A 26,830-nucleotide genomic window follows, 5' to 3' on the forward strand; every position below is an offset into this window, starting at 1 on the left:
CCAAGAGAGACTCTAGGAGACTCTCAGGCCTATAGCTGCCCCCGGGACGTCTCCCAAATGTACAAAAGAAATGAGAGTTTCTTGTTGGGCCCCTTGAAGGTTCTAACCTAATGTGAAGCTACTGGTGGCCTGCCCTTCCTTCCACAGTAGCTCACTGCCTTGAAGCCCTGGACAGGCCTTACTCCATAGGACCTCATTGACTCTGAGTGTCCCTCAGCCAGGTTTCTCATCCACAGCACTATTGACATTTGGGGCCAAATAACTCTTTTTTCTGGGGGAGGAGGCTATCCTATGCATTGCAGGATGTTTAGCAGCATCCTTGACCTCTACCTACTAAATTCCAGTAGTAGCCCTCCCCACCAGGTCTCTAGCAGCTAAAATTGCCCACAATTAAGAAGCACAGCCCTGATCCCAGTGAACCTTTCTCTGAGCCCCCGAGGCATTCTCAGAATCCCTTATTGTGAGATTTAGATATGGGATGGATGGTAAAAGATTTCTAGTCACCTTCCCCACATCACTCCTCTGTCCATATTTCCTGCTTCTGTTAATGTTGTTGCCAGCGCTCCCTGTGCACATGCTCTCTTCCAGTCTTCTGCTCTTCCCACTCGCTTGCCAAAGGCTAGTCAATTTTTTCTCCAAAAGCTTGCTTATATTTCTCTGTTCCTTTCAATTCCCATCACCATTCTTCATTCCAGCCTCCATCATCTGTCCCTTGATCTATTGGAAAAGCCTCTTAATAGGTCACCTATTTCCTGTCTCTTGCTTCTCAGTCCCTGCTTCACATTGCCCCAGAGCCAGGTTCCTAAGTACAGACCACCCTGACCCTACCGTTCCCTCCTCAGAAACCTTTACTAGCTCCCTCTCCATTGCCTATAGCGGGGGTCAGCAAGCTTCTTCTTAAAAGGTTAGGTAGTAAATATTCCAGGCTTCGTGAGCCAAATCAAAGATATTGTGTAGGTACTCACATAACCATTTAAAAATGTAAAAACCATTCTTAGATCATGAAGTGTAAGAAGACAGGTGGTGAGCTGAATTTTGCCTTGAGCTATAGTTTGCCTGTCTAGGGCCTAGTAGGTAAACTTGATCACCATTTGTTTACAGTTCATGGTGGTTGTGGCCCACACTTCTCTTTTCCCACCACATATCTTCTGTGTTCCCTACATACTAGCCTCCCCACACTGCTCCTTCTCCCCCATACGCAGCCTCCCCGCAGGCCCGGGGGCTTCTGTCCGTGCTCTTTCCTCACCTGGATGCCCTTCCCGAGCCTTTTCTGCCTGTTGAAATCATACCTTCACGATACTCCCAGATGTCACCTCTGCTGTGAAACCTTCCCTGTTTCAGACAGTCAGGTAATCCCTCTCGCTTCCGTGCTTCTTTTCCTTTGTACCTCTACTAAGGCACCAGTTTCTTCCCCTTCTGTATGCCAGCTACGTACATACCCAACTACCTCAGGAGGCTGCGAGTTGAGACATTGCCCCTTCACAGCTCCCCAACACCTTTCAAAGTAGACTAATGGGAGGTAGTAGTCTATTGAGCTGGTGTGTGAAGCATTTTATGTTTATCCTCACCAACCTCTGTTACACACATGAAGAATCTGAGATGCAGAGAGGTTAAGTAAGTTGCCCAAGATCACACAGCAAGTAAATGGCAGAGCTGGAATCCAAACTAGGTCCATCTGACTGCAAGGCCTGGACTATAACCTCTGTATTATGTGTAACAGGGACTCAACCAAGAGGAATGGTGTTGAATAAGGCTGCCCTGCCTCACCACACAAGTTTTGCCTACCTGTAAGTAGCATTTAAATTGGACTCAATGAATTTTTAAAATATCACTGATAGGTTCTGGCTGCCTGCTTGATCACTGATTTAGCCATCTGAATAAGGACCACGCTCTCCTGGGAGCCTGTCCTCTTTTTGTTTCTAATATGCAGTCTGAGTGTTTGGTACTCATTTTATAAGGATTTTTCCCTCAATGAGGTCCTTGATCATTTTGCTGAGAACTGGCTTTGAAATCGTGCAGTGAGAACTAATGGGATACCATTTTCAAACAGAGCTGGGCAAACTATGAGAAACAAACAGAAAGAGGGTAATTCTAGTCTTGGAATTTATGAGCTTCCCTATCTAAAAGTTAAAATTTCAACTTTCTTTTGATGTTGGGTTTATGGTGAGTTTTAATAGGTTGTTCCTTGTCTCAGGAACTTAATATGCTTTCCTCCTTCCACTAAGAAAGATAACTAGACACCGTGCCCTCCACCCCTTTAAGGCTTGGGGTAAGCTTTGTCTTCTGTGTAATTTAGTTTGACTTGAATAGGGACAGAATCATGAAGATCGAGAACCGTAACCTTCTACCGTTGCCAACACCGTGATCACAAAATATCCAGCTGTTCTCCGATAGCTGTTTCCTGTCCATCGCAGCTGAGCCCACGAGCCACCACAGTGAATGACAGGTTATGTGTAAGCCCAGAGTTTCCTCTGGGAACAACCAGGTCACCCTCAGGGGGACTTCCTGGCAGACTTTTTGGTGGCCCTGTCCTTCCAACAGACACACTATAGATAAATGAGCATTAATGGTGGTAAGAGAAGAGAGCCATCATGAAACTCTTTAGTCCTTCTCTCCGGTGTTTAGAAACCAAGTTTGTCTTTAAAAGCTATGGCACACTTAAGTTTGCAGGTAGGCACCTTCCCTAAGATAGGAATGTCTCTAGGCGTGTTCTTTACCTGTCTCTAATTTACCCCAGAGGGAGCCACGTCCTGCTTCTTTGCTCACTGCCATGTGACAGTCTTTCTCATCTCCTGCACCCCTATTCTCCATCATCTGCTTGCGTCCATCCCTGGTCCTAACTCCCAGCAGTCTGAACTCTTGTCATGTTAGGCAATTATTTTCAAATCTTGCAATAGGACGGACAATGCAGCATCAGATAATCCTTTCTCTCTCCCTTTGCTTCCACATTTGGTGAGACAGCTGCATTTTCCCAGCAGAGCCACCACCAGTACCAGCTCAAAATAGTGTGTGGGTTTTTTTTTTACCTTTTCCTGAAGAAAAAAACTGTACAAAGTCCATTCTTTATACATCCCAGTTCGCTATACATTCATGGTTGCTTCACCTGAATTTCAGACTTGCAGTTCCTTTCTCCCATGTTGTTTTTTGTTTTTTTGTTTTTCTGAGAGGGTCTCTGAAAATCAGCAGCAAAGAGGCCAGTTTGTTTAATTTAAATACACTGCAGCAAAATGGAGGTAATTGTCCACATAGTCCATCTGCTCCCTGGCAGGTATCCATGAGTCAGAAAGATAAAAAGAGAGACTAAAGTGTCTCCTTCTGTTACCATGATAACAGCTTAGCTCAGAGTTTTAGTTGGAGGTGTGTGTGTGGAGGGGGGCGCAGTTATCGGTGCTCCATAGAGGGCATTAAGTCTCAAAATCAGGCTTTTTGCCACAAGCCTCTCTGGGCTTGATTACCTGACTATAATGTGTGGCAAGGAGATAAAAAATTCAGACCTGTTCCATGAGGAAATCATATTTATGGAGCCCCTACTGTGTGCCAGGCACCATGCTGGGGATGCCTGAACACGGCCAAGAATGGTGCAAATCATTTTCCTGCTAAAGACAGCGCCTTTCTCCCTGTGTGGCCAGCTTTCTCTGCCACAGCATGTGAGTCCCTATCTCTGCTCAGATGCCAGCTGTAGGGAATGATCAGTGTCCTCAGGTCACCTTCTCTGGCATTCTCAGTACCTGTTTTGGCTCCAATGTTAGATTTGTGTTCTAGACAAGAGACCGAGTCATAATCACTGTATCCTCCTTCCCACATGTCTCACTCTTATTGGAAATTAATTGTCCTATCGAAAATCGTGGTTAGCTTCAATAATGAGGAGTCTTGACTGATCCATGTTCCTTCTGGCCTCACAAACATTGTGCCATGATCCCAGTGTGCTTTGGTTTCTTTTAGAGTTTGAAGCAATTAGAAGACGCAGGTACCAGTCTTAGCCCTTCTACTAATTTATTTGTGACCTTGTGACCTCTAGGCCTCAGTCTCCTCAAATATAAAATGAATGTTGGACTAAAACAGAGGCTATTTACCTGGGGTCATGAACCCTCTGAAATTATAAGCATAATTTCTGAGTTCTTTTCTTGGAACATGATACATAGCTTCCTCAGGTTCTCAGAGTCTGCTGATTTAGAAGAAATGAAGAGGCAGCCGACTAGAGACCTTCTTTAGATTGTAACGTTTCTCTAGCTCTGTTTTTCCAGCAGAATTGTTTCCAACTACAAGGGACCTCTGTCTTCAGAGAACCTGAGTTACAGGGCATTTATTGTGTTTAGTTATTGGTTAGACATGTGATTGGCCTGTGTTGTATTCAAGCCTTTGTTATAGGTTGTATTACAACAAGATCCCACTGTCCTTGCATCAGGAACCCTTAAAACACCAAGTGGCGTGTTGCAAAGCTTCCCTAGCCAGCTTCCCCAGGCTAACTGCCCCTTACCTGGCAGCTGCAACCCAATTGTTTTATACCCTCGTTGGACAGTTTATCCCCATCCCCCAGAGCCACCTGACTAGTTCCTCCACCTTTACCGATTTCTGTGTGATTCTCAGGTTCCCCATAATCTCAAGGCTCCAACTGTGATGCTCCCTCCCCCTAGCCTCCCACTGTGCCACTTATTCTAGTTGGTTTGCATTGAGTGGAGGGCTTGGCAGTCTCCATGGGGAGGGCCTGCCTCTCAGAACATAAAACCCATCTGTGCTTTTGAGACATGATGCAATTGCACAATGCAGTGCCCCAGTCTGCATTGGTTGGTAGTGTGTCTGTCTGGCCCAGACCTATCCAGAGGGCAGAGAACGAACAAAACCCTGACTGGGTTCATGGGTGATTGTCAGCATGCCGAGAGTGTTGCCCTGCACTGCAAGCACTGTCTCACGCTATATGTGCTCCGTACACTCCAGTTTGTGCCCATTTAATTAGAAGGACCTTATATCAAACTCTTTCTTGAGATAGTCCCATCCTCTGTCCAGTAGCCTGCTCCCTGCACCTCCTCACTGGCTTCATTTGCATGAGGCCTAAATGGGCTAGCATCACTGGTATTGACTCCACTCATGAGAAAGGTAAGTTAGAAGTAGAACATGCCATTGTATGACCCTGAGATGACATAGGGTCATCTTCACCGACAGAGGAGAATCCTTCACTGACAGTGTCGTTGTGACCAAAGCAAAGCCATGATTACTCGGCATTTCTGAGATGAGGTATCTTGGTGAAGGTCAGAGAATCATAGGATTTTATATCAGAAAAATATTTCAGAGATCATCTAGTTGACTCTGCTCAGTTTATAAATGAGAAGACTGAGCCCCAGAAAAATTAAGATGCATGTGCTGCAGACTCAAAAGAAAATCCCAGGTCTCCCATCTTCTAAGCCGTGCCCTTCCCACTGAACTACACTGCTTCCTTAAGTGTTCATCCTGAGGTGGTGGTGAGAGCTGTGATTCCATCTCAGAGCCTGCAACTTCTCCTCCTTTTCTGAGTCATTGAATTCGCAGCAGAGAACGGCCTCTGGGTCCTGTAATTATCGACAAAGTCAAGAGAGTGAGACTTTTAGCATCAAGACAAGCTAATGTGCTCAGCGGCTTAGGCACATTCTCAAATCAGGAAAAACTTTTCTTGATTATATATCCTTGCTTCTCTCTTCTCACCCACAGTCTTCTTTGCTCGGATCTTTGGCCTCTCATGAGGGCCTCTGGGCTGGTCTCTCATATCCCCAAATGACCCCTGTCTCTCCCCCTCTATCAAATGTCTTTCAGATGGGGCTGATCTAATAATGTATGAAGAAAAAAATCAACCTTAGCCTGTGAGTTACCTATTGCTGCATAACAGCTTACCCCAAACCTAGTGGCTTAGAAGAACAAGTATTTATTACCTCACAGCTTCAATGGGCCAGGAATGCAGAAGCTATTTAGCTGGGTCCTGACAAGCTTAGGGTCAGGGTCTCTCACAACGCTACAGTCACCTCAAGGCTCAACAGCTCACGTGGTTGTTAGCAGGACTTCTCATGGGTTGTTGGACTGAGGGCCTCCGTTCAGTGCTGGCTGATGGCTGGAAGCCATCCTCAGTTCCTTGCCACACGGGCCTCTCCACCAGACAGCACAACAAGATGGCAGCTGGCTTCATCAGAGCCTGCAAGCAGGAGAGAGTGTGTGTGGGCAAGACAGAAGTCACAGCCTTTTATAACCTAATTTCTGAAGTGACATCCCATTCGCCTGATTCATTAGACACAGTCACTCCACCCAGCCCACAGTCAAGGGGAGGGGATTACACAAGGGTGGACTATAGGGAGGGGGTCATTGAGGCCAACTCAGAGGTTTGCCCACCACACTGAGTTGTCTAGGTAAAGTATTTCATCTAAAGTCATTTTGTTTATCAATGACTGATAGATTTAGTACTCAGTGGAGATTATTGCCAGCTCTGGCTACATTCCCACTTTCCATTACAGAAGAAAAAGGGTCAGAAACTTGATATACCTCATTGTCATTTAACAAGTATTCATTAAGCATTTACACATGGTAAGCACAATGGTAAAGAAGATAAAATTTGAGAGGTGAGATAAATGCTGTGATCACAAGTACAGGGTTCTGTGGGAGCATCTCAGGAAGACCCAATCTGATCCTAGAGGAGGGAACAACGCAGCAGGCATCTAGAGGACCAGAAGGAGCTGGTCAGACAACACTAGGGGAGTAGTGTTCCTGGCAGAGAGGACAGCAAGTAGAGGCCTGAAGGCAAGAGAGAGCGCAATCCTTTCAATAGATTGAAAGAACTGTTGCCAGTCTTTTTGGTTTTTGGTGTCTAAACCACCTAATAGCAGAGTCAGTTAACATGGCTTGCACCACTGTAGACCTCATCCAAGATCAACCCCAGTCTTTCAGCCTTCCTGAACCCTCAGCCTCAGGCCTGGCTAAAATATGTGCATATCAATTGGCATGATTTGTGCCTCTCCCAGGATCTTTGGGATTTACTGACCTACCCAGGATGCCAAACTGGTATTGCTCTGCTGGAACCAGAATTCACATAGAGTCCCTGACGGCTCCAACCTAGCATTGTTTTAATCCAATATGATTCTAAAGCTGAGGGCTAGAGTTTGAGATCTGTGGGGAAACGAATGCCTTCCCAGTAGTCTTAGCTTCTCTGTTTCTACTGCTCTGAACAAAGACAACTTCTGGAGTCTGGTTTTTATCTTCATCAGAAGGCATGTGCTGGGCAATGATCCCAGGAGGAGGGCCTGATTATTTTCAAGCTGATGGTGGGCAGTAGGTTTCGTTTCCTGATCCTAGAGTTTTAGCCACATGTGGCTGTCCAGCCCGTCCATTCCTCTTGCCTCATCCCCATCATCATTTTCCTATTAAAATATTTGCAAATGTTCAGTATCATATTCTTAAAAAGCATCCTATTTGTTCATCTCAGGTCTTGCGACTCAGACCTTCAGTCCTCAGGCAGTGATGCCTAACCTGAATCTCATTGGGGATTTATTGGTTATTTGCCATGTGCTTAATGATGGGTTGGCCTTCTGAGGGGACAACAGATAACTGTCATACGGTGAAGTGAGCTTGAAGTTCACAGGCCACATAAACAGGCAAAAAGAATTTTTTTTTTTTTGTGAGGAAGATCAGCCCTGAGCTAACATCCAATGCCAATCCTCCTCTTTTTGCTGAGGAAGATTGGCCCTGGGCTAACATCCGTACCCATCTTCCTCTACTTTATATGGGACGCCACCACAGCATGTCTCGACAAGCGGTGTGTCAGTGTTCGCCCGGGATCCAAACCTGCAAACCCTAGGCCGCCAAAGCAGAGCGTATGCACTTAACCGCTATACCACCTGGCTGGCCCCTAATTTTTTTTTCTTGAGCTGGGCTTAATTTCCATCTTGAGTGCTCACTGTCTGAGCTGGACACAGTCTGGGCATTTCCAGGCAAACTGAAGCCAGTCACTTCAGAGATTGTTATCCCCCTTCCTGAGCCCGAGATTGCTGCTATGCCTTGGGGACATATGCTGGGTGCTCTGGCATCGGTGGAGGAGTGTCCACAGCTCCAACTTGATCTGTGCTGAGACCACGATCCTGTGGGCAGGCCTGGTTCTCACGGGCAGCACTCCCTGCTCCGTGGCTGAGGCATCTGAATTCATAGGGTCCACCAGCATCCAAGGACTGCGCATGATCTCATCGAGGCTCTCGCTCCTCTGTTACCAAGAGACGGCTGTAGGCTCATCACTCCCACAGTATCAGCCTATGGGAAAACCACTGGCTGCTTGGGTCTATAGGGTCCATCCTTATGACTGCCCGAGCAACGATCTCTGTTATGCTCCCCTCAGCCCTCGGAGGCCCAGGAAAGACCCTGGGCTTTGCCAGTGTCCACCACTTCTGTGATCTGCTGTATCCCAAACTGGGCTGGCTCTTAGGACTTGTCTGCTAAGCCAGGCCACTGCATTGGACTTTTTTGCCTTCTCTGCAGGGTCTCTCATCTCTCTCCAGCTTCCTTATGTAGGTTGGATTAGGGCTGGACTGCCAGATCTGGCTGCTCATATGCACTTTCCAAACTGGAATGAATTTCATACTTGATCATTTTCTCCCCTCCCATAAAAATGGCCAAAAAGCAGGGGATGATAGTAATTATAGAGAAAAAGATAGAGGGGATTTCCCAAATTACGATGATTCATATGTGATTTTATCTAGCCAAAATAGGATTCCTGAGGTATTTAGAAACTAGTTGGGAAGAAAAGATATATACCCTGAAAAAGTGAAAAATAATAAATGTTTATAACCATGAACAAAAATAGAAGAGGACAGGGGCCGGCCCGGTGGCGCAAGCGGTTAAGTGCGCGCGCTCCGCTGCGGCGGCCCGGGGTTCGCTGGTTCGGATCCCGGGCGCGCACCGACGCACTGCTTGGTGGGCCATGCTGTGGCGGCGTCCCATATAAAGTGGAGGAAGATAGGCACCGATGTTAGCCCAGGGCCGTCTTCCTCAGCAAAAAAAAGAGGAGGATTGGCGGATGTTAGCTCAGGGCTGATCTCCTCACAAAAAAAAAAAAAAAAAAAAAATAGAAGAGGACATTTCATGAGATAGCACATGCTTAATTGTCAATGGAAAATTATTATAAAAGTTAAACAATAGTAAAAATAGCAAAAAGAGATTTTGTAGTATTCCATTGTATGCATAAATCACATTTTGTTAATGGATTTTTGGGTTATTTCCATTTTGGGGCTATTAAACTGTTGCTAATGAATATTTGTGTATAAGTTTTAGATGGACATATGTTTTCATTTCTCTTGGATACATAGTCAGGAGTGAAATTGCTGGGTCATATGGTAAGTTTAACATTTTAAGAAACTGCCAAACTGTTTTCCAAAGTGGTTGTACTATTTTACAGTCCTGTCAGCAACATACAGGGGTTTCAGTTTTCCCACATCCTTGTTAGTCTTGTTGATTGTAGCTATTTCTGTGGATAAGTGGTGTCTCATTGTGATTTCAATTTCCATTTCCCTAAGGACTACTCACGTTGAGCATTTTCCATATGATTATTAGCCCGTTTGTACGTCATCTTTGGTGAAATGTCTATTCAAGTCTTTGCCCATTTTGTAATTGGATTGTTTGTCTTTTTATTATTCAGTTGTAAGAGTTCTTTATATGTTCTGGACACAAGTTCTTTTCTTCTTTTTTTAGTTTATTTTTTTATTTCAGCTTTATTAAAGTATAATTGACATATAAAATTGTAAGATATTTATAGTATACATTGTGGTGATGTGATATATGTATACATGGTGAAAGAATTCCCCCCATCTAGTTAATTAACCTCACATACTTATCTTTGTGTGTGTGTGTGTTTGTGTGTGAGAACATTTAAATTCTACTCTCTTAGGAAATTTCAGTTATACAGTACAGTGTTATCACCTCTAGTCACCATATTTTACGTTAGATCATCAGACCTTATTCATCTTACAGCTGAAAGTTTGTACCCTTTTACCAACCTCTCTATATATCCCCCAACCCCCAGCCTCTGGCAACCGCTTTTCTTCTCCCTGGTTTCTATGAGTTTGACTTTTTTTTTTAGATTCCACATATAACTGATACCATGCAGTATTTGTCTTTCTCTGTCTGGCTTATTTCATTTAGCATAATGCCCTCAAGGTCCATCTGTGTTGTGGCAAACAGCAGGATTTCCTCTTTCTCTTGGCTGAATGATATTCCATTGTATGTATAGAATGTATACATCTTCTTTATACGTATACATCTTCTTTATATGTATACCTTATATTACATCTTCAAGATGTATGTATACATCTTCTTTATCCATTCATCTGTTGACAGACATTTAGGTTGTTTCCACATTTGGTTATTGTGAATAATGCTGCAATGAACATGGGAGTATAGATATCTCTTCAAGATCCTATTTCGTTTTCTTTGGATATATAACCAGAAGTGGAATAGCTGGATCGTATGGTAGTTTTATTTTTAATTTTTTGAGGAACCTCCATACTGTTTTCCATAGTGGCTGCACCAATTTTACATTCCTACCAACAGTGCATGTGGGTTCCCCCTTCTCCGTGTTCTTACCAACACTTGTCATCTCTTGTCTTTTGATGATAACCATCTTAACAAGTGTGAGGTGATTTCTCACTGTGGTTTTGATTTGCATTTCCCTGATGATTCGTGATGCTGAGCACCTTTTCACATACCTGTTGGCCATGTGTATGTCTTCTTTGGAAAAAGGTCTATTCAGTGCCTCTGCTCATTTTTTAATGGGATTGTTTGTTTTACTGCTATTGAGTTGTATGACTTTTGGCTGTTAACCCCTTATCAGATATATGATTTACAAATATTTTCTCTCATTCAATAGGTTCCTTTTCATTTTGTTGATGGTGTTCTTTGCTTTTGGTTTTTTGTTTTGTTTTGTTTTTTGTTTTTGCTGTGTTGCCTTTGCTTCTGGTGTCAAATCCAAAAATTCCTTGCCAAGACCTACGAGTTCTTTTTCAGATATAATTTGCAAATATTTTTTCCCAGTCTCTGGCTTATCGTTTTATTTTTCTTAGTGATGTCTTTTTTATAATAGTTTTATTGAGATAAATTTACATACCATGCAATTCACCCCTTTAAAATGTGCGATTCAGTTGTTTTTAATATATTCACAGAGTTTTGCACCTGTCACCACAATCAATTTTAGAACATTTCATCACCCCCCAAAAGAACCCCATACTCACTCCTCATTCTTCTCAAGCCCCTCACCCAGACAACTGCTGCTCTATTTTCTGTCTCTATGGATTTGCCTATTCTGGACATTTCATAGAAATGGAATCAAACAATATGTGGTCTTTTGTAACTGGCTTCTTTCACTTAGCATGATATTTTTAAGGTTTATCCATCTCATAGCATGTATCAGTACTTCATTCCTTTTTATTGCCAAATCACATTCCATTGTAAGAATATACCACATTTTATTAAAATTATTCATCAGTTGACGGACATTTGGACAGTTTCCACTGGTTGGTTATTGTGTATAATGCTGCCATGAACACTTATGTACGAATTTTGGTGTGGACAAATGTTTTCATTTCACTCGGTATATACCCGAGTGGAGTGCTGGGTCATACGGTGCTCAATGTTTCACCTTTTGAGGAGCTGCCAGACTGTTTTCTAAAGCAGCTGCACCATTTTACATTCCTACCAATAGCTTATGAGGGTTTCAGTTTCTCCACATCCTTGTCGACAGTTATTCCTATCTGTCTTTTTTTATTATAGTCACCCTAATGCATGTAAAGTGGTATCACATTGTCGTTTTAATTTGTATTTCCCTTAATGACTGATAATGTTGAGCATCTTTTCATGTGCTTATTGGACATTTGTATATCTTCTCTAGAGAAATGTCTATTCAGATCCTTTGCCCATTTTTAAATTAGGTTACTTGTTCTTTTATTATTGAGTGTAAGAGTTCTTCATATATTCTAGATACATGTCCCTTATCAGATATATGATTTGCAAAAATTTATCCTCATTCTGTGAGTTGTCTTTTCACTTTTTTAAATGTGCCCTTTGAAAAAAGTTTTTAATTTTGATGAAGTCTAATTTATTTATTTTAGCTTATGCTTTTTTGTGTCATATCTAAAAATTCATTGCCTAATTCAAAGTCATAAAGCTTTTCTCCTATGTTTTCTTCTAAGAGTTTTATAATTTTATTTCATATTTTTATTATGATCCATTTTTAGTTTTTGTATGTAATGTGAAGTAAGCGTCTAAGTTCATATTTATTTGTATCACGGAAAAATCTCAAAAAATATACTAAGTGATAAAAGAAATTATAAAATATGATACAGTATGATACATTCATGCAAAATTTAAAAGCATGAAATATTTATTATTCATAGTTACATATGTGCACATAAATAAAAAGTTTCACACCAAAATCTTTGATAATGTTTGCCTCTAAAGGGATAAGAGGAGGAGGGGACTGAAAATAGAAAGAATTGATGGGCAGAGGGGTCTTCAGAATTATCTGCAATGTTTTTAGGTTGAAATAAATCTGACACAATATTAACAATTATCAATTTGAGGTGGTTTATAAGTATATGTTATACTTTTTAGCTTTCTATATTTTTTAAATTTCTGAAGTTAAAATACACACATGATTCAAAGTAAGAACCATGGAGAACAATCCATTTATGTTCTGTTCACACTCACGTTGGCTGAGGCATCGAGGTGAGGTGGTGAGGCTTTGAGCATACAGCCTGTCAGCCTGTTCGGGGCAGATCCTCTTTGTATGTGGAGTTCCTGAGCTAGATCCCAGAAAGATCATTATCTTCATTTGAGCTCATTCTCGCACTGTGGCTTATATTTTCCCAGTTTTGCTTCCACAGAAAACCTCAGTCTGTATGCCACACTCAGTTTCTCTTGCTCAGAAGAGCAGCAGGGCCCAAATGTCAGTGAGCTCCCTTTAAGTAGAGTTTTTAAATTTTCCCCCATTGCTCCACGCTTTCTCCAAAACTATACCAGAGCCTTCACGAGGAAAGTTCAGTTTCTACTAGGCATGTGTCCATTCTCACCTGGGCCCCTAGGGATGGCCCACGGAAGACCTCTCTATGTGTGTTTGACAAGTACAGGGTGATGGGCCGGATGACCTGGCCCCTGGGGAGCAGCCTGCAGCTCAGCTCCTGACACACAAACTCAGGCGCGAGTTCCACGTGGTCTGGAGCTGCAGAGGTGCAGAGTACGTGGCATTGCCCTCTGAGTAGAAGGAGTTACTCCAACATCTCCCGCTGACGACCTGTGTAGTCTGACACAACACTCAGACTCTTTCATCCTTGTTTTTCTTCTCTAAAATGGAAACAAAAATATATCCCCTTTCTACTCACGAGTTGTTGTGAGGATCAAATGAGATAATGTCCATGAATGAGTTTGCAAACAAAAATGAAAGACGTTTGTGTATTATTTCCTGACTGTGTGACCCCAAGCCCTCTCACATCTTGGACCCAGCGACTCTGCTCCATCTGTCTACTTGAAAGGCCTCTACCCCTCTGTGCTAGCGTCTGCTTTCCCTCTCACTGTAGTCCCTTCTTAACAGTGTTCTCTGTCCCTTCTCTCCCTCCTTCCCCTTCATTCTCTCCCCCTCTCCCTTTCTTTTTTCCTTTATTTCCTCTCTCCAGTCGTGGAGGCAGCCTGACTCCTTCCTCTCAAATGTGGTCGTGCAGTGCATTGCAGCACTGAACCGAAGCCCTGTTGGCTGGCTCAGATTGACTGAGAAAAAGGACTTTTCCCTTTCTTCAAAGAGGTAAGATACCTGAGATAACACATTTTATCTCTTTGACTTTCCCAGGCTCAGGCCACAGGATCGCCACATACATCGCCCACTCACGGAGGTGGCCGCTCAATGCCCATGCCCGTCCGCTCAACATCTGCAGGCTCCACCCCCACCCACTGTCCACAGGACCCACTCAGCGGAGTCGGGGGAGACATGCAGGAGGCCTTTGCACAAGGTGAGTTTCAGGAGCAGAGTATAATGGAGAGCTGAAGGGGTTTGGGAACATGGACAAGATTCCTACTGAGATTTTTCCAGTTTCTTTTGTGCACTTAGCTTTAAATGATCAGATTTTCGTATACAATATAAATAAGTCAAGTGCTGGCCCTTTCTGTGTAGATGGGCTGGTCTCCAATGGGAGGTCTGCAGGCTTTGTCTGTGTGCAAAGAACAGGCCTTCTGGGCTTCTGTGCTCTTTTTTTCTGGGTTGTGGGAAGTGCTTTGTCCTTTGGGCTTTGCCTCCTGCAGAGGAAATGGTTGGTATAATTCCTAAAGTCAGGTGCTTGGCCTAGAAAGTCTTTAGAGCAAGCAAGAGAAAGAAAAGTGGAACTCTAAGTAGAGTCTTGCTGAAGGCACATTCAGTATGGGATTGCCACAATTGTCTGGGGAGCTAGCAACCAGCCATGTTACATAGTTAGGGGAAGACGAGGTGGTTAAGGAAGTCATGTTGGGGTAGAGACAAAGAACACAGAGGTGGTGGTGCTGGAGAGTAAAGTCCTGCCTAACGCTGAGGAGCGCCTTGGAGCAATGCTTGTTCTGGAACCCGACTCTTGATTGTATGGCAGCTAAGAAGCATGGAGTTGACAGGGTCCTGCTCTTCAGGTAGAGACAAAGAGAGAAGAGAACAATGGATGTGGGTACCTCATGCTCCTGATGTGCCCGGCAGCGGGTGTCCCCATCCCCCCTTAGGTTTTCTGCCCTTGTCCAAGGGCCTGGCAGACTGAGGCGTTTGCTCGGCTCTCTCTTCTCCACGCCCACCCACCTGGCATTGCCGTCTGCTCTGACTCTCCTCAGGTACGAGGAGAAACCTCCGCAATGACCTGCTGGTGGCCGCTGACTCCATCACCAACACCATGTCATCCCTGGTGAAGGAGCTCCACTCAGGTGAAGTCCAGAGCTCCCCACCCCGCACCGGCCTCACATCTCCCCTTCCATACCCATGCCCCCTCACTTCTTCTCCACGTGGTAAAATGTCATCACGTAGCACACACCTTACTTCACCACTCAATCTTTTTGCCTTCTAGGAACACACTGGATGTCTTCTCCCAGAGAGCCTGTCTCCCACGTGTGATCACGTAGAGATAATTACACATTTAGGTTTATCTTAAGAATATGCCTTGCGGAGCAAACATAATTCAGAATTTAAAGACATTCAGATCTTTAAGTACAGTTAGGCCCCTTCGTCACTCCTAATTTGCCTTTCCACTGCACTCCATCCACAGCTGCTCTTTTCTAGGCCTGACCAACTGCCTTATTCTGAAGCTTTCCTAGATGACTGGAACCGAATCAGCCACAAAAGCTTCTGGACTTTCTCCCAGCTGCCTGTCTGCTCTCTCCTATTTGATTTGGTTTTGAAACTCTGTTCCCTCTTTTTGTCCTTGCTGAGGTTCTGATTTCACTTGAAGTTCATGACCTGAGTCTGTTGCTTCCTTCACTCCTCATGTTCAGTCTTATCTGTTTCTTCTTTCTCAGTCTCTCCATCCCTTAGCTATTTCAGTGATTTTCCAGAGACCCTTACCTCATGGCGTTTTTCCCCTTACATAAAACCCAGGAAAGAGAAAAAATAGAAGGCCATTCATATATCTTCATATCTTCAAGAATCCCCATGACTACATCAGTCATGTAGCTGCCAGATAGTTACTAATTTTTTTTTTTACAGTGGTTGGATTCACATGTTTTATCTTAAACAAACAGATTCCTTTCCTAAGTGCTTTGGGTCAGTCATACAGATGGCCCTCTTTTTTTCTTTTCACCTAATGTAGTGCTTTTAAATACTTTACAGTAGCTTAACAAGGTTATTAAATAAAAATATAAAACAGTTTTTTCATGGACTATTCAAACCCCTACACTTATTCAGACACATACATTGAAATCATCGGTCCATACTCTTAGGGAAGGCAAGCCTTGAGTATTTCTTCAGACCTTTGTAGGAGAAAGCATACGCCTTTAGTGTTGTCATGGGACCAGACCAAAGTCTGGCCCACGGCTTCACTCTCAAATCTCCCTGTTTTCATTTACAAGAGAACAAGTGTGTTGCCCAGGTTGAGTTTTCCAATGCAGTTAAGATAAGGTGCTGATTCTCCCACACAGAGAGCGTTACAGCGACCCTGTCTCCATTCTGGTACCATTTCTCAATCCCTGTCAGAAGCACTGCCCTCCTCCACGCACACACATAAGCAGAAGAGGTGACTGCCTTTGAGATGATTTCATAGGTGATTAGAAAGTCCCTTCCCTAATATAGCTCCCCACGGATGCCAGAAATCCCACTTTTAGAGAGAATTTCTTAGGGGATTTCAGACCATGGCAATTAACCACACTTGTGCCTCAGGGCCACTTTTTAGGGTTTATGCAAAATAAGTGATTCATGAGCTCGTCACACTAGGATGAGGGGTAATTGGACATCATTAAACATAAAACACGTAAAGACCAAATAGCTTCACAAGAACTAAAAGTTTATGGGGGATACTCTGCAATCTCCCATAGCAGGAAAGGATGGTTTTAACAAAATTATGTAACATAATTTGGAAGGCACCTTAGCGATCATGTTGTCCAGTCAGTCCGCTTACTTTAGAAATGCAGTGAGTGATTATCAGAAAAGTAATTTGCCTAAAGTTGTGCAGCTTGAAGGCGCAAAGCTGGTCCTAGTACTCAGGTCTTAAGAACGTGAACCCAGTGCTCACACCACCGCACTGCCCTTATCCCCCACAGGACAAGCTGTCAACTCCGCTGTCCCACGAAGGCCCCTTACACTGAAGCTCTACTCTCTCAAGCCCCTGAAGCCCATAGGTAGATGTGGACTAAGTCCACATGTGGCACAGTATCCCTGTAAAATGCAGAAATAAACTCCCTTTATGTGCCTGGCTGCCAGTTTCTCAGTGACTGGAGGAGGCTTGCCCAACACCAACACATTTTTACTGTCACTCTCGAGGTTTTTGTTAGGGTGAGATTAGATATTCAGATTGTCTTTACATGTGTTTTATACAGTGTGAACATACTATTTATAGCCATTATATCCATAGCTTGACCTCCTCATCTTCTTTGAAATATTTTCACAAATAATGGAGTCTTAAGCGTTGGGAAGTCATTTAATCCAGCTTGCCACCCAATATAAAAGTCCTGTTTAAATATTTCCACTGAGCTCGTTCATGACCAGCTCGAATCACTGGGAAGCTCTTCCTTATCAAAAGAGCCACAATCTACCTTTCTGTAACCAATTTATCCTTGTTCCACTCTCTAAGTCTTCCCAGAGTAAGTTCAGTCCCTCCTCTTCACGTTAGCCTTTTAGGTATTGGACAGCTGGGAGCGTGGCTCACCCCAAGCCTTTTCCTCTGTAGGCTAACTATTGGCAATTCCTTTAGCCATTCCTCATGTGACCTGGTTTTCACTGTCCTCCTGCCCACCCACACCGGGATGTGCCCAAGTGTTTCAAGGCCCCAGTTTTCAAAGTGGGTTCCCGGAGCTCAGCACACTTCTCCCTGCATAGCACAGTGAACTTGACCTCCCTGAGCTGGCCCCTGGGGAAGCAACCTTAGATGGCATTAGCTTCTTTCCACACAGCCACTTTGCACTGTTCAATCATTTTAAGTTTGTTGTCAGCTAAAACCTATAGATTTTTTTTTTTTTTATGGAAGCCAGTGTTAAGCTAGGTGTTCCCCACTGTGTACTTTGATGATTGCATTCTTTAGCCTAAATGCAAGATATTAACTATATCCTTAGTAAACATTGTCACCTCAGGGAAAACAGGCGTAGAGAAGAGGCAGCCCCCCCAGCCCGTTCACCAGAGAAGGCAGTGACAGAGCCAGCAGCAGGGTGGGTGACATCAGACTGCTCTGCTTCTGTGGGCTTGGGGCTTATGGGCAGCTCTTTTTCAGCACTGCTGGGGCGTGGACACACAGGGTGCAGACTAGGTGTGTATAAGCACCCTTGGAGGCCTGCAGCCATGAGGCTTTAGCTAGGGCTTCATCCCAAGCCTCCTAGGTTACTCCCTTCACCCTCCCTCTGTGCTTGCACTGTGTTGAAGGGTCACTGGCCTCCTTGGACTTGTTTTCACAGCAGAGGAAGGTGCAGAGGAAGAAGAAGAGAAGATGCAGATTGGGAAAGACAGAGGTAAAGGCAGCTCAACAGGACCCCAGTCTGGATGGGAGCAGAGCTACATAGCCCCTGAATGAGACCCCTCTCCCTTTCGTTTCTACTTTCCTGCCTGCTGCCACCTTTCCCCAAAGCTTTCAGACCCCACAGTCCTTCCACCTGAGTCCTCCCGCCTCCCAACTGACCATCAAGTTTTCCCTAGAGACGATAGTGTCAGTCGATCAACAAAAGCTTCCTGACATCCTGATACTGCAATAGATGGTTGGGATACAGGAAGTAGATACAGGGGAAACACAAATCATGCCCCCTCGCCTCAAGGAGTTTATAATGTAGTTAGGAAAGCAAGACCAAGATATGCAAAATAAATAAGAGAGGAAATGAAGTGGCAGGAAAAGTTAATCATCAAACTTTGAGGGTAGGATTATAAATACAAGAAGCATTGCTGAAAAGGAAGAGATTATTGTGGGCAGAATAGCCAAATGGTTTTGTGGCTTCATGGAAGAATTAAGAGCGATAAAGGTATCAGCAAAGGACAGCAATGCCTTCCTGGTTTTATTGTAAATAAAACCTACTTAGTAACTTGTACAAAGAGCTGTGCTAAATGATTTCCATGTGTAATCTCGTTTAATCCTCAACAACCCTGTGAGATGTACAGTAATATCCCCATTTTACCGATGAGGAAATAGGCTCGGAGAAATGTAGATCATGTAGCTATTAAGTGGCAGAGGTTGGATTTGAACTGGGTCTTTCTGCCTCCAGACTTCATGCTCTTAATCTTCATGTTTCTATGTTATATTGAACAGATAAAATTCTCCTTGAGAGTTAGCTCTTATTTCTATGACATATTAATATGTCTATTACCAGATTCCTCCAAAATGTAAGCTCCCCAAGACGGAGATTTTGGTCTGTTTTGTTCAGGTTGTATCCCCAGTGCCTAGAACAGTGCCTGGCACATAGTGGGATGTCAATAAATTAACAAATATAAGGAAACAAACAGGGTGAGGAACATTTTGTCGGGGAGACGGAATAGTGCCCTGAGGAGGCTAAGGCATGGAAGACGAGAAGGAGCTGGTACCAGCTCTCTCAGGTCTCTGTTGGATGCCCTGCAGTTCACACACCCTTCCTGTTTGATTTCACAGCCCCAGGAGGGGAGGATTCTAGACAGGGCTCAGAGTGGTGAAATAACTTGCACAGGGAGTAAGTAGCAGAGCCTGGTTTCCACCCAGGTATCTCTAACTCCAACGCCCAAGCTTTGGTCTGAGCTGACTAGCAGACCATGTGAAGTGAGAAAAGTCTTAAGGAAAGGCAGAAGGAAGTTGAGAGGGAGATACAGGCAGGGAAGCTGCAATGGGAAAGGGGAAGCGCCTTGGGATGGGGGTCTGCAGCGTTGTTTGCCCATAGAAGGTAGTGTAGACAAGAGAGGGAGGGCTTTGGAGTTTGTCAGCAGGACACTAAAATTGCCAAGGAAGAAAGTGGGAGAAAATTAAAAGCATACTCCAGGTACTGAAATCATCTAATGAGTCAGAGCGAGGCCTGGGAGAAAGTGGACAATGGCTATGATGAACTGGTGAAAATGACATATTTGGCACGGACATCAAAAGGTCAGAAGTAGAGGGCAGCAGTGTTTGAAACGTCTAGAAATGCTACAAAGAAATGTGGAGAAGACTGATTTCCTCGTGCGCATAGGGGACTAGGAAGAAGGCAGGAGGGTTGTAGTGCAAGAGGTGAAGAGGAGATACACAAAGATAAATTTACGCTTATGTATACACATGCTCCAAACACAGGCACACACGCACACCCACAGTCCACCCAGATCCTGGCATTCATGTGGAATGTTCTTGGCTGAAGACGTAACAGCTGCTGCTTTGGCCTCTCTTCCCATATGCCCTCCCTTCCCCAATAGCTCTCCCTATGGCCTCTGCTCAGTCTCCCTCCACTCCCCCGACGCACAGAGGACTCTGCCCGATCGCTTGGGCCTGGCCCTGACCATGGACTTCAGCCCTTAGTCCAGGTTCGAGTCTGGATGTGGCCCCGTCCCACATACAGACTGGGTCTGCTTTCCCTTGCCTGGTGCCTCCTGGCCTCAGGGGCCCTCTGTCTCTGCACCTGCGCTGCCCTGTCAGCGCCTCTTCTTTCTGTCCCTCTTGCTCTTAGTATCTCCTCCTCTCTCTTTCAATGCATATACCAGAGTTTCTGTATGTCTATGTGAAATCTTTTTGCGAGAATGCCTGAATTTCTATTTCTGTGGCTTTTAGGTATTACCCTGAGAAGAGTGTTAAGAGTGGGGGTGAGAGATGGGTAGGGTTTCAAAAAAATATTTGACTCTCAACATTGTATATAGATCCTAGAATACGTCCTTGTAGCTAAAATGTAGCTGTTATGCGGATGTGGTTATAAAATCAAGTGTTTTTATGGATGGACCTTCTGATTCTCTGCGTGATCTGGGCATGAGATTTCACTATAGACTGACATTTGCAGTAACTAGTGTCACCTAGGCATTAGAGAGCAATTACTCTCAACCATAAAGGGAGAGAGAAGATTTGCTTCTTTGGATTGAAATCATGCTGATGTAATATAAACATAACCTGGTCAGCACCCTGTCAGGCACACACAGTCTGCTCAATGCCAAATCCCTGAGAGCCAAATGGACACTTTCAAACAATTCATGACCGAGCTGGACTTCCCAGCAACATTCACCCCTACCTCAGGCCTCTCCCTGCCCTACCCTGGCTCTCTGTCTGGCTGCATCCTGGGGAAAGCTTCTGCTCCATGGGGGTCCCCTTGCTACTTTGCATCCCCTCACCTCTCGCCTTGAGTGGTGAGTACTTGTAACCAAGACTACACAGATGAAACATAGACGTCCCTGGATTGTTTCAGAGCCCTAGATTTGTCTCAGCCACTCCAGAGCCTCATTTTACGCTCCTGTGTCCTTCAGAATTGCCTCTCCCAGAACCTGCCATCAGTGTTGGGAGCTGTAAATCCAGTTTGCACACTTAAAGGACGCTGCTGTGTGTCTGGTAGACTGACACAGGGGCACTCTGTGAGAACAGACACAGGCTTTTGAGGGTCCAGGCAGTATTCGAGATTCCAGAGTGAGCCGAGAGTATGATTGGGCATTGCCAAGCAGATAAGTGTGCAGGAAAGAAATACTGCCCTTCTCAAAGTATAGTTCACTTTCACGTTGTTCACTTTCAGAACCGGATGGGCTGTGCCCCTGATGTCCCTGCTCCCTGGATTTCAGGTGGCTTCATTTCCATTTCAGTGTTGTTATTTTCCTTCTCCTGAGAGGCCCTTGTCTCCATGGCTGTTTCATGTCAGTTGCGGCTGCTGGTAGTAGGTGGCAGGACTCTCTCGGTTTTCACACCTGGTCGAGGAAGTCGACCTATGGAGAACAGAGGGGAGAGGCGAGTGCAGAAGCCCATGGGTGCGTGGGTCAGGGAGGCCCCGGGAGAAGATTGAAGGTGGTGAGAAGACCCTGCGTGTGACCTCGGTGTGTTGTTTGTGTCCGTGCTGCACAGGTTAGCGGAGGAGCCAGGACAGAGAGGAAGCACGGTGAGTAGAGTGTTCTCTGCCCTCCCCACTGCCCCCTTCCCTCCTCTCTTCTTCAGTCACACTTCCCAAGCCAGAACCATCCTAACAAGGGGCGATCCAAGTTAGGGTTTTCTTTAAAGAGCCTAGCTGCACCTTTTCCCTCTGCCCAGCCGGCCAGCATACCCGCTTGGCCTGGTTTCCAGGCGCTGACCTGTCTTGCACTGAGCTGGGCCTGGGCCCCAGGCAGCGCTTGGTGTCACCTGTGTCTGGATGCAGTCGGCAGACCAGACTCTGCTGGCTGAAACAGGCTCTGGGAACAGGCGTCAGAGGTCTGCTGAGAGCCGCCCACTTCCCAGGGCTGCTCTGCCTCCTTGCTCCTGGTTTCCCGCAGCCATTGTCATTTCTCTCCTGGGATCCAAATCGCAGCCAGCATGCCCCTGGGGTTCTGTCATCCAGCGCTGTAACCTGCCACAGTACCTGACCACAGGCACATAACTTCCGTCATGCTGGATCATGCTGCCTCCATAAAGCCAACCAGGCCATTTCCCATGGTGCTGGGCCAAGCTGCACCTTCTCATTTGCTAAAACAAAGTTCGTTAAAAGTACACATCTCACACGCAATACCCACTGCCCTTAGGAATTAGTCCTTCACATTTTTCCATCTCAAGACCTTACCTCGATTATCTAGTCCCGGTTCCAAGATATTGCAGTTTCTGGGCATGCTCACTAAAAGGAAGGGATGAAAATAATTGCACAGCCAATCAATTGAGGAGAAAAAAGAAGACTTCTTTCAAGGATAGATTCCTTTGGTGCAGCCTTGAGATTTCTCTTTATTTTTCAATCTGTTCTTCCCCTCTTCCCCCACTTCTTGTGTTTAAAAGTTAGGCCATCTTCCTCAGTTACCGATCTTCCAGCCAGAAAAGCCAGGGCTGCAGCCCTGTGACCCAGAAAAAGAACCTTCCCAGACACCCCCACCCCTGCAGCCGTCTCATCCTGGAGCAGCCTCCAGGCCTATTCCTGAGCCCTCCCTCTCACCTGCCCCAGGCCCTGGGGGCGCTCTGTGCTCACACCCAGGACCTGCCAGTCTCTGAGCCTGCACTGACTCAGGGGTCAGGCGGGCTGTGGATGGGCAGAACCCAAGCTGCAGAAGTTCTCTCTGCCCTGGAAATCACAGAGCCTCCGGGGCTTGGGCAGGCTTCTGCCTAAACTCACTGCACATTCAGACAAGGCCTTGCCCAACAGCAGGCCTAGGCGGCCGCAGCCAACAAGGGAGTCAGGAGCGGACTTGCCCTTCAGGAGCCTGCCAGAGTCCCTCTCCCCAGGGCACAGAGGAACTGGGGGATGAGGAAAGGCCTGGTAGAGCCATCCCCCTACCCCCTCTTCATGCAGGTGAGGAAACTAAGGCCCAGGAGCTTCGTGCCAGAACTGGAGTCAGAGCTGGGTCTGCTCCTAGTCCTGTCCTCTGACCCTGTCAGGAGTTGTGAAACTCTCACCAGCAGTAGAGAGTCAAATGGAAAGCATAAAGACACAGGTGGCTCAGTTCCATGGACCCTCGAGTTCTGCTCTCTACCAGCACGAAGCTAAGCCTTTTTCCCCTTCCACTCGGTGTTTGTGGGCACATCTCCCACCTCTTTGCCCTTCTCAGCCACAGTTCTTCTTCCCAAGAAACCACCATATTCTAAAGTTTGCATTGCGAACCCAGTTCTTTCTTCCTTCCCTGGAAACGTTGGTTGACGCTGTGACCTAAGCAATGGTTCCCAAAGACTCGAGGTTAGGTACCCCCAGAAAAGAGAATGCCCCTTTCCCTGAGAGGGAGCGTGACTGCCGTCAGCTCTTTGCATCTCCTGAGTTGGAAGGGAAGCGTCCCAACAGCCCATCCCTGCACATTGTCTCGTCTCCAGCAGATGTTAGCTGCATTTGCTCCGAGACCCTTGGCAGTGCCCGTAACAGTGCCTCTGTCCTACACAGGCACAGGGGACGAGGAGTGAGCTGGCATCGACATGAGGAAGGCGAGGTCCTCCCCTAGAGGCGCATTCCTATTCATCTTTCCGCTGCACACCTGGACCAAGCTTGCAGGCTGCCAGCCGTCGCCGCACGCCAGGGAGAGGAGAGCCCAAGCCGGTGGGGAGTGGGAGGGCCCTCCCGATGCTGCTGTTGGTGGGCCTCCCCCTCGCACAGTCCTGCATGAACTAGCATCTTCATCACTCCCCTCGGGGCATGGTCTCATCTCTGCAACAGGAATTTACCGGGAAGTTGAAAAGAGAAAAGAAACAGCAGGAGTCTCCTGAGTGTGTGACCCGATGGAGTTCTTGCTGGTGTCTTGCCAGCACATGGGGTGCCCCCCAGGGTGGGGGCACAAGTTTCCTCCCTGCCTTTGACCTTTAAAAACCAACAGGTTTTCTTCTCTCGTGCAAAGACAGCTTCAGGCCTTGCTCAGTTCTACAGACATTCACACCCTGGCCACAGTGCTAAAAATAGCCACCTTCCTTTCTCTCACACTAGTTAGCTTCCGCCCCGTTTGACGCCGCTGCTCTGCAGCCTTGGCGGGAAGGGGGAGCAGAGAGCTCAGCGCTGCAGCCCTGGGCGATTCCTCCTCCAGTGGCGCGAGGATTCTGTGCAGCGGTGCCAGGGGCTGCCGGGCAGGGAGCACTGACCCATGACCGCCAGAGGGAGCGCTAACCCCAGGGTGTTGTGCTCACGTGGCCTCTCCCCTTCTCAGAGTTGCATTCTGCTCTGCACACAGGATCATCAATCCCAATTCCCGGTGATTTTCATTTATTTTTTTCTCCTCCCTGGGCTGCAGGATGTTATTTTTAGGAGAAGAACTGCTATAAATATTTATAAAGGGTAGTGACTGGAATGAAGTGAGAGGCCCCACAGCTGGCTCTCACATCCCCCCAACACACACACCTCTGCAGACCCCTGCCCGCTGTCTGCCGAGGTCTGTGCAGAGCCAGTGGGCTCAACCCACAGGCATCCGTGAATAGAGTCCCATGGAAACTCCGTGAGGGAGCAGCCGGGTAAGAGAAGGGGTGGGGTTAACTCTGTCCATCCTTCCCTCTCCACATGCCTCTTCTGTCTCATTACTCCCATTTTTTTTTTTTAAGATTTTATTTATTTTTCCCCCCAAAGCCCCAGTAGATAGTTGTATGTCATAGTTGCACATCCTTCTAGTTGCTGTATGTGGGACGCGGCCTCAGCATGGCTGGAGAAGCGGTGCGTCAGTGCGCGCCCAGGATCCGAACCTGGGCTGCCAGCAGCAGAGCGCTCGCACTTAACCGCCAAGCCACGGGGCCGGCCCTCATTACTCCCATTTCTAACAGAGGTCAAGGCATTCTGTTACGCCCAGGTCCCCAGAGTCATAAGCACTAGGTATGAGGGGCAGGTACCACTTGCATCGCTCCAGCTGTGTGAGAGCATGAAGGAAATGGGAGCGGGGAAGCTGGTTTCCCCTCAGGTGTAAGAATACGCCCCTCCTAACCTCAGGAGAAGCCCATGCCTGGTGGAGGACTTGCCTCCCACAGCAGCTCCCAGGCACTGCCCAGGCCCACCCTGTGACCAGCACCAAGCGGAGGCCCCGGAGAGCCAGCAGGGGCTCTGGTCGAAGGAAAACACTGGTGAAAAGGAGCTCCCACACACTCAGGAAACGCGTATCCGGGCTTGTCTGGAGGCCAGAAGGGGCATGAGTGAGAGTAACCACGGGAAAGTTCTGGGGACACTCAGTGCCGACCAATGGTGAGATTCGGTGTGGGGCCCACAACAAGGTCCCGGAGATGATGACACTGTTGGGTGACTGTGTGCTTCCCTCCACAGTCCTGAGTGCTCACACTTTGTACCCTGCCCCTGAGGACAGGGCGGAATCCCACCTCCTGGTCCCTCACATGAACTGCTTGCTTCTTCCGGAGCAGAAAGAGCCAAAGGAACAGTCAGATTAAAAGCACCAATGGCTCCAGACAGCCAAGTGCATGTTCTGCTGTGCACGTGGCGTTGGCAGTGTCTCCTGGGCCAGAGTGGGCCACCACTCTCCTCCTGGGAGGCTGCCGGGCCTGCAAGGCTGATCACTCAGCAGGTTCTCTCGCTGTCTGCTGGCCTCTGCAAAGGAGTAGCCTTACGGTCTTCAGCCCCAGGAGAGGCTCTGAACTCCTGACGTCTCGCCATTTACCAGCACCTGGGGGGTGATAAGGGGGCTGGAGAGAGCCGCAGGGATGAACTCAGGTGCCAGCATGGGGGTACATAGGGTGTTCTGTTTATATATAAATTTTTGTTGACAGTTCATTTCTTTTAGAGCTAGAATATCCACCATTAGCTCAGGTGGCTCCTGACTTCTTGACATCTGCTTTAGAACACAGGTCCATATCAGAAGCTTGAAGCTGAGTCCCTTTCCTCAACCCTGACCTGGAACAGAGGTGGTCATCCTATAGAGAGCACTTCCTTCTTAATTGCTGTATGACTATTTAGGAGTCTAATTTAAGTAGATGATCTTTTGAGAGAACTGACATATACTGTCAGCGTCACAGGCCCCCTGGGCTGGTGTTTTGTAGCTGTGAAGAACCGTAGAGAGGTCCTAAATGCATCCTGGGTCTTGAGGAAGTTGTGGCCCCACCAAGCTCAGGTGCATAAATCCCATCCATGCTGAGGTTCCATTGACTTTCACAGCCCCTTCATCTGCTGGTTGTGCTTTCTCCACTGGCAGACTCCCCCTCTTCCGCATTGCTTACTCCCTGCTCCCTGTAGTCCGTGACAGCTTCAGAAAGGTATGTTGCTATGGCAATGCCTAGAGCTATCTGAATTCCTGCTGCACCTTCTGGAAGAAAAGGCCTTATGAAGAGCCATTTGGTAGATTCCAAATCTAGCCTTCCCTGGCCTTTGTCAGGGATCAGATGACTGTTACAGACTGCAAGTGTGGCAAGTAGGCAACCCATTCTTCCTTGAGAAGACACCCCTATAGCTGCAAGCCACATGCACCTGGACAGGTTCTCCATGTGTGGATCAGAAAACAGGTTTCCTACCCAGGGCTCTTAGATAAGATACAATACCAGTGGCTGTCAAACTTAGAATCCCCTGGAGGGCTTGTTAATATATGGATAGCTGGGTCCCACTCCCAGAGTTTCTGATTCAGTAGCTCTGGGGTGGAGCTGGAGAATTTGCAATTCTAACAAGCTCTCAAGTGGTGTTGCTG

General features: G+C 46.4%; 1 protein-coding gene across 13 annotated transcripts in view; it reads left to right on the forward strand.

The window, feature by feature from the left end:
* The window catches only part of DTNB (dystrobrevin beta), a 248,882-nt gene extending 225,016 nt beyond the window's left edge, over nt 1-23,866 (forward strand). For 5 of the 13 annotated variants that reach the window (XM_058551643.1, XM_058551639.1, XM_058551645.1 and 2 more), the window contains 5 exons: nt 13,832-13,991; nt 14,827-14,916; nt 18,085-18,138; nt 21,639-21,672; nt 23,620-23,866. In XM_058551643.1, the coding sequence (XP_058407626.1) occupies nt 13,832-13,991; nt 14,827-14,916; nt 18,085-18,138; nt 21,639-21,643 (309 nt within the window). In that variant the 3' untranslated portion in view covers nt 21,644-21,672; nt 23,620-23,866. Of the gene's footprint in view, nt 1-1,720; nt 1,788-13,831; nt 13,992-14,826; nt 14,917-15,056; nt 15,854-18,084; nt 18,139-21,638; nt 21,673-23,619 lie in introns of those variants that run through there. The other 8 variants (XM_058551649.1, XM_058551644.1, XM_058551640.1 and 5 more) reach the window with 7 other exon arrangements.
* Nucleotides 23,867-26,830: the final 2,964 nt, after the last annotated feature.

Source organism: Diceros bicornis, chromosome 12 (genome assembly GCF_020826845.1).
Source record: "Diceros bicornis minor isolate mBicDic1 chromosome 12, mDicBic1.mat.cur, whole genome shotgun sequence".
Classification (NCBI taxonomy): Eukaryota; Metazoa; Chordata; class Mammalia; order Perissodactyla; family Rhinocerotidae; genus Diceros; species Diceros bicornis.